Source organism: Apium graveolens, chromosome 8 (genome assembly GCF_009905375.1).
Source record: "Apium graveolens cultivar Ventura chromosome 8, ASM990537v1, whole genome shotgun sequence".
Lineage (NCBI taxonomy): Eukaryota > Viridiplantae > Streptophyta > Magnoliopsida > Apiales > Apiaceae > Apium > Apium graveolens.
The window spans coordinates 37,539,096-37,546,868 of NC_133654.1; the positions used below are offsets into that span (position 1 = coordinate 37,539,096).

General features: G+C 32.6%; 1 protein-coding gene and 1 long non-coding RNA gene across 2 annotated transcripts; one reads left to right on the forward strand and one right to left on the reverse strand.

Annotated features, from left to right (window-relative positions):
- Nucleotides 1-967: 967 nt before the first annotated feature.
- LOC141678980 (NAC domain-containing protein 7) lies at nucleotides 968-4,075 on the forward strand. The gene is made up of 4 exons (XM_074485451.1): nucleotides 968-1,160; nucleotides 2,191-2,392; nucleotides 2,492-2,763; nucleotides 2,953-4,075. Exons 2-4 carry the CDS (start codon nucleotides 2,233-2,235, stop codon nucleotides 3,601-3,603), a joined length of 1,083 nt encoding a protein of 360 aa, XP_074341552.1. The 5' UTR covers nucleotides 968-1,160; nucleotides 2,191-2,232; the 3' UTR covers nucleotides 3,604-4,075.
- On the reverse strand, nucleotides 4,018-5,405 carry LOC141678981 (uncharacterized). The gene is made up of 3 exons (XR_012557988.1): nucleotides 5,124-5,405; nucleotides 4,961-5,037; nucleotides 4,018-4,150 (listed from the first exon to the last, which is right to left on the reverse strand). It is a non-coding gene; the product is annotated as an uncharacterized LOC141678981 (long non-coding RNA).
- Between the last annotated feature and the right edge of the window lie 2,368 nt (nucleotides 5,406-7,773).

Here is a 7,773-nt window from a genome sequence, read left to right on the forward strand (position 1 = left end):
ATCATTTCGATCTGCTTGTAAAAATTATTTATGACAATATTTTCGACTATTGTTTTCGATATAACTAGCCAGTGACTGAACTGGAGAATAGAATATAGTTACTTCAGTTTTAGTTTAAATGTAGACAATATCCTTCAAAAGGATATATACAGATAATGTTAAAGTGAAAAATAATAGTTGTGTTTTCAACCCAAGAAACTAAATTTGTAGTTACACTATCAATAGTTAGTTCAATTTGTTCAATTTGAAATTTCATGTTACGGTGAGTACCAGCCTATTTTCTTTTTCATTCATGGTTATAATATATGTCACCAGATATATTAAATAATAAAAGTTTGTTTCGGCATATATATTTTATTTACAATTCTGAATTTTATTAAATAAGTAAATAACATGTTTAGATAGGAACAAAATATTTAATTTAATTTAAAATTTAAGATATTTAAATATTAATATAAATATTAAAAATTTGAACTGACAACTCAAATAATATTATTTGATATTCATATTGTTTGAAATGAAATGGATGTCCAAACGCACTCTTAAATTTGATGTAGAGTAATTAGCAAGAGTGAAGCTCAAGACAACTATTAGCTCTCGTTTAAAAAATCTAAAATCCTTGTTATTTAACAAATTCTTATATTATTTAGTGCATACATATATTAAAACATTAATGTATATTTGGCTTAGTGATTAATACATGGGGGTATGTTGAGATACGAACATGTGTATGTAGAGTCTTTATCAGTTGCTGGTGAGAAGTAATAGAGAATAGCACTATACCACTGATTTTCGCCTCCGCCTCTAGTTTTAAAACTGTAAGCTTTTCCCGCAATCAAGCAGGCTTAACTCAACCCCAAAGATAAAGCTAAATACATGATTTTTACTTGCTGCTTTTATTTACACAAATAACACACGTCACACATTTTTCCTATAATATGAAAATGACAACATGACACGGATGTCTTTACACCCTTTCATCTAATGATCTAGCTAATATATATAAAATCATGTGTGTTTTATTCAGTTCAATTCCCGAGGAGAAAGCATAAGATCTTATTTGCTTTTTCTCTCCCTTTGTTTCATCTGAGCGATAGGCCAATCTCAACATCTGTACATCACTTGATCATCATATCTATCTTCTCCGTAGCTGATTCATGGCAAGTATACTTTAACTCAGATCTCCTAAACATGTGTAGTTCTTTCAGTTTGCACTATAGCTAGGGTTTCTGGTTCAGGAAATGTATAATTATCATGCTTATGCTTCTTCTATATATTTTCTTCTCTACCTTTATTTTTGTTTGATCTCACATGTCTCTCTACTTATATATGTAACATGTTTTGCATTACAAAGTTCGTCTCTCTAATACATGTTCTGTTTGAATTTTCGTCTTCTCTAATATATATTTTGTGATTTACGCCCAGATCTGATAATCTTACAGTACAATATCGTATATATATGCGAATGACATAGAAATTAACTAAAATAACCTAGATCTCCCTATATATGTTTCATATAGATATAGTTAAGTCTATATATATTTACCACATAATTAAATTTAGAGCAAAAGTAATGCTAATAGAGTTTAATTAGACCTAAGTGGAGAAAACAAAGATGTACCTCAAGCGAAAACTAATTGAGTAGTTTTATCTTTATCATCATCATGTCAAGGCTGCTTCCTTGCCAAGATTTGAAAACTAGCTAGTAATAGGATCAGTATACACAAGCAACCGTTATAATTTGTTAATTTCTTTCTCCCGTTTTCTCTAATTGGGAATTACATATCGCTACATGATCAAAAGCCTCTTTGACCCGCAGTTTCTTCATTATTATTTATGAGCATGATATTACATTGCAGCTCTGTCGCCTGTTTTTGTAGGGCTTTAGGGCATATATAAATTAAAAGGTAGAGTTAATTGCATGCGTAGTTTTCTTTTCAGTGTTATATACATGATACTTTTGCATTCTCAAGAGCTAGTAGATCGATCTTCATATATCAGTACTGCATTTATCCTTTAGGGTTTTTACATTCACACACATGGCATGAAAAAGTGTTTAGGTCAGTCTACTGCAATGGAAAAGATATTAATTTGAATAACACTTTACTTTTTTTTTTGCTAATTAATAACACTTTACCTCATATCCACAACAATACACAATTTGATATTTATATGATTCTGCCTTTGCAGCTGCAGTGGTACAAATTAAATCAATAATTAACCGGAAGAAACATGGATACGTTTTCACATGTCCCTCCGGGTTTCAGATTCCACCCTACTGACGAAGAACTTGTTGATTACTACCTTAAGAAAAAGGTTGCTTCCAAAAGAATCGATCTAGATGTCATCAAAGATGTTGATCTCTATAGAATTGAGCCATGGGATCTTGAAGGTAAATACCATTTGTGTTTGCATCCACTGGCAATTAATTTTTTTATGAGAAAATATGATCATTAATGATGCATTATCATTATGTATTGGAATATAACAGAATTATGCAAGCTTGGGACTGAGGACCAAAATGATTGGTATTTCTTCAGTCATAAAGACAAGAAATATCCAACTGGAACTCGAACAAATAGAGCTACAAAACAAGGCTTTTGGAAGGCAACCGGAAGAGACAAAGCTATATACTCTAAGCACAGTTTAGTTGGAATGAGGAAGACCTTGGTATTTTATAAAGGTCGTGCCCCAAACGGAATGAAATCAGATTGGATCATGCACGAGTATAGACTAGAAACAGATGAAAATGGACCGCCCCAGGTAATTTAAGAAATTTATAACTAATCTTTTCAGATATTGTAAACATACTAACTGCAATCCTACAAATGGTTCAAATCAATTAAATAATAGTAGTATTGAGCCTAGGTCAATGTGTTCTGCTGATGTGTGCATGTGTTCAACTATAAAAATAATGTTCTGCTGATGATTTTTTTCCTATTACTGCATCAGGAAGAAGGATGGGTCGTGTGTAGGGTATTCAAGAAGAGATTAACAACAGTAAGGAAGATGGACGACCATGAGCCACTTTGCAATTGGTACGATGATCAAGTCTCATTCATGCCAGAGTTTGAATCACCAAGGCAAATGAGTCATGAGCCATATACAGCATTCCGTAATCATCAGTATTCTTGCAAACAAGAGCTTGATCAGCTTCAGTATTTTCGACCTCATGAACGATACTTCCAACTTCCTCAGTTAGAAAGTCCAAGAGTCCCACATTGTGCAGCAGGTCTAAGCAGCAGCTCAGTAGTTCCATACGGATTCGAGCATTCCTCAACACTCACACAAGAAGAGCAAATGCAACACAGCAACCAAACACAAAATCTGAGGTCCCTTTACGGTAGTAGTAGCAGTAACAATATTATTCATGAACATGCTGTGGATCAAGTGACTGATTGGCAGGTACTTGACAAATTTGTCGCTTCACAACTCGGGCAAGATAATCAAGATGCTACCACTAGTAAGGAAACAACATGCTCAAATGATCAAGTGTTGGAACACATAAACATGTTGTGCAACGACATGAAGAGGACCGATGATCATGCAGCTTCTGAAAACTCCCTCTCGGCCTTGAGTTGTCAAATTGATCTTTGGAAGTAAGATTCATTATAATCCCGTTATTGTCTTCATACATTATGAAGATCGAAAGGCGTGTTCTAGAGGGGGCGTAGAAGCATTTATAAATATTCATTTGGTATTATGAAGTTACATGCATGCAGCAGTTGCATCATACCTGCAGTAATTATGAAGCATATAACCTTATGAAGGAAAATATTTTCATGCAGTTGCTGTAAATAATAAAACAAATATGTTGACGGCTTGTATTAATAGCTGTTCAAGACATATATGTGTTCTGTATACATTTGTAATTATATGTTTCATGTTTTAAGTGAGTCCTCTTACAGACTAATATTACTGAATTTCTATATGTTATCTGAAATGTATCGCTGACTGTTTTCTTATGTTTTCTCCATTGTAACCCAAAAATTGCATTTGAAGCTAGCATTTGTTTCTCTCACTATGATGGGAAATGTAATTGAAATGTATTATATATATGGTTTTTAAGCTTAAATTTTACAGTCTTCTTTTTCCAGTGTGATTTGGTTTCTGTCATCAATCTAGCTTCAAGTAGAAATTATTCTCCCACCTGTAAAACCAAATAATTAATCAAGCAATTTTACTATACCGGAAAGTAAAAAGATATGTTTTCTTGTAGTGGCCTCTCTGATTTCATCGAAGTCATTTAGTTTTGAATCACAATATTTACAGGAACTTTTTATGCATTAAAAAGTTAACTTTTAAAAAAATTGCAAGTGATATAATCGGAGAGAAACAGAAATCCGTAAATATATATTTATATAACGGTTTTTTTTAAATGATTAATTCGGTACATCTGATCAGGTATACTAACTAAAAGCATGACAAACATCATAAAAGGGCAGGCATGTGTACATGCATGTATTTTTTTAAATAAAATGAACAAATTAATTAAGCAAAGATGGTTAAGTAGCTACTGATATATATCTCTTGCAGATAGTAATCTTACTTGGATTAAGAATCTAACCATTGCTGAGTATATATTTCTGGTATGCATGCATGCATGAAATTTACTATATATTATATAGCTTGATGAAGAAAACAAGAAAATTACTACACTTGAAAACTGAACGAATGCAAATTTAATCCCCAGCTAGCTAGCTAGCTCAGCTCACAATTGTCATCTTAAACCAATGACATAAGAAGTTTGCTCATTTAAGTAAGCTAGTTATATAGGAGTAGTCTATGGTCTGAGGAAAGGAATTACATGGTCTTATAATTAGGTTACATGTGATCCATATTTATGCACCATATCTATTCTTCAAATCTTTCAGATTGTTAATTATGCATGAAGGTGAACTATTGTAATGTTGAATTAAGTGAAACCTTAAAACAAAGGAAAATGGCAAATGTTACTAACAATACGCATTTTCTGATATGTAAGTGCTAACAGGTAAGCTTTCATTTCAGCATCCGTCTATCATCAAATCTGGAATTCTGGATGAGTAAATTGAAGTTAGAGATACACCTGCAAGCTGCAAATTAAATTAACGACTACAAAGAATTAGACATTCGGAGCAAACCTTTCCTGATTCCAGAAAGCGAGAAATGACGAAGCCAAGGACGTTAACAACACCTCTCCAAGTTCAACATCAATGGGTAAATGAAGAAGACGAAACATATCGAAGAAAGAACATGTATATCTTTATGATGCGGATAAAAGATGCAGATGAGCTGGTCTGGATACTGACTATGGTATCGATAGAGTGAAACAGTCAATGAAGATATGAAAGAATATTTTCAATTGAAAGAAAATTGTTATATAAATAGTCGCCCAACAAAACGACATGGAATGCTGCAGTTCATAACTGTGGTCTACAAATAAGAAACAAGAATAATGTACGTTGTCCGGACGGACGGAACAAATATAGTGCCAAAAAAAGCATGATGATAATTAGTAATTGAGTTGAAGTCAAGCATGAAAGTCCCTCACATTTAAGCAATCATGAAGCGAGACAATATGATTGGGCGTGCATCCCTCCAGACAATCACATGCAAGCAAAGACTGATGTGTAAATATTTAAGCCATCTTTCTGATAGGTTCGCTCCGGGCACACAGCAGACACCAACTCCCATGAGTTTAGTGTATTTTGATTGGTCCTCTAATCAATATTGATGGACCCCCACATTTACAACAACTCCATCAATAAAAATACATACACCAAACTCATGGAAGTTAGTGTTTATTGTGTGCCCGAAAGACAATTACAAAACAATACATAATTTTGATGGTGTGGCACAAATAAAACCGACCACAAAATGTTGGTCGGTTAAATGTCGCGCTTGGCACAAGTAAAACCGACCACAAATGTTTGATCGATTTTGTGTATATTATAACATTAATTTAAAGTATAAAATATGTACCCGTTATAGATAAAACGATGTCGTTTAACGGTCGTGCATATAACCAACTCCTATTACTTTATTTTTTATTTTAAATCTCTCATATCTAGAAATTGAGCAAAAAAAAGCATAAGAGGAATAATAGAATTGAAGAGAATTGAAGAGGAAGAGTCATAGAGAAATTGTAAGTTCTTATTTATTTTGTGTTGTATGTAATCAATATGTGTGTGTTTGTTGTATATATTAAATGTTGTTTTGTATGTATTAGAGAAAGAAGATTAAATATTTTAAATTTTTTATGAAATGCATATTAAATTATTTGTTAAAGATTTTTTTATGTTAAATACATATAAGTTGGATTGGTAATCAATTGCAAAGTGATAAAATTTCATTGACTCCAGAATATTGAATTGGTGTAAAAATATTTTTAAGAGTTGCAAGCGAAAAAGGAGTGGAATAACATGGTACAATGAAGTGTCCTTGTAAACATTGTAAAAATTTGAATTGGTTAAATATTGTGATGTTAGATTTCATTCAATCGCTAAAGTGATGCTTGAGGGTTATACCGTGTGGACATTGCACGGTGAAAAAGATAGGAAGAATTCGTTAGACCTGTTCACGAACCGGGCCGAGTTTTGATCGAACTGAGCATAACTTTAATTTTTTTCTGATGAACCGAGTCGAGCCGAGCTTTCTTAACGAACAGAAAACCGTGTTCGAGCTCGTTAACGAACGAGCCAAACATGAGCTTTTATCGAACACAATCGAGTTAAGTCAAACCGAGCCGCACACGAGCCGAACACGAGCTTTCTCCATCATAACGAGCCGAGCCTAGCTGAAGTAAAAAATTCTGGTGAAAACAGCGGTTGACTGTTAAAATAACAAACCAGATATATTTATTTTTTCTAAATCTTTTGTCATATCACTAAAATATATAGATTTTAACATCCGTATGGTTGGATCATTCATAAATATTTTTAAAATATTGAAATATTAATATGAGACTAAACACTAGTTACAAGTATTGTTTAAACCATTTTTTGATTGTCAACATAACAACGAAAATAAATTTATTTTTTTCTAAAATTTTTGTCATATCACTAAGATATATAGATCTTAACATCCGTACGGTTGGATCATTCATAATTATTTTTAAAAAACCTGAAATATCAATATGAGACTAAATACTAGTAAGAAGTACTTGTCAAACTACTTGTTGACTGTTAAATAACAAATCAAATTGTGATGCCCTCCAAATCCGGGGTATAGATTTGGGAGTTACTAACTGCTAAACAATGCAATAATAAACACAGCGCAATAAATACTAAATATTACCCCTGCATGCGTAAGGATCGAGCACATGTTATGATATGAAACAGATACTAAAACAAATCACGAGTTATTACAACTATAAACCTAATTAGTATAACCTCTACATGAAGTTATACTAACCCTTAAAAAGTCTAGATAAGTTTTACATACTAATTCATTTTTTATTATTACATATACCTACTAATGTACAAACTACACCGCCCTCTAACTCCTACCTGTTGAGTCATCTGGAACCTGAAAATCTGAGGATGCTCAGAGGGCATCCTTTTCCTAGCTGTATGAGGCATGTAAGGCATCACTCGCTCTCTGTGAAAGATCAACACAATAAAACAAGTATGAGCTATGAAGTGCTCAACAAATAATATAATAAATGTGCTCGAAATGATAACAATAATATTGTGCTGATAATTAATGAACTAGAAATAAACAATGGTATCTGAACAATAATCAAAGCTAAAAAAGCTATAAATAATAAGCAATAAGTTTTAGATTGGAATC

Excerpts from the sequence above, each read along its gene's own strand:
- LOC141678980 (XM_074485451.1), top strand. The coding sequence starts at position 2,233 with ATGGATACGTTTTCACATGTCCCTCCGGGTTTCAGATTCCACCCTACT. Across the intron at positions 2,393-2,491 it reads TGAGCCATGGGATCTTGAAG|AATTATGCAAGCTTGGGACT; the intron begins GTAAATACCATT and ends GGAATATAACAG. Across the intron at positions 2,764-2,952 it reads ATGAAAATGGACCGCCCCAG|GAAGAAGGATGGGTCGTGTG; the intron begins GTAATTTAAGAA and ends TTACTGCATCAG.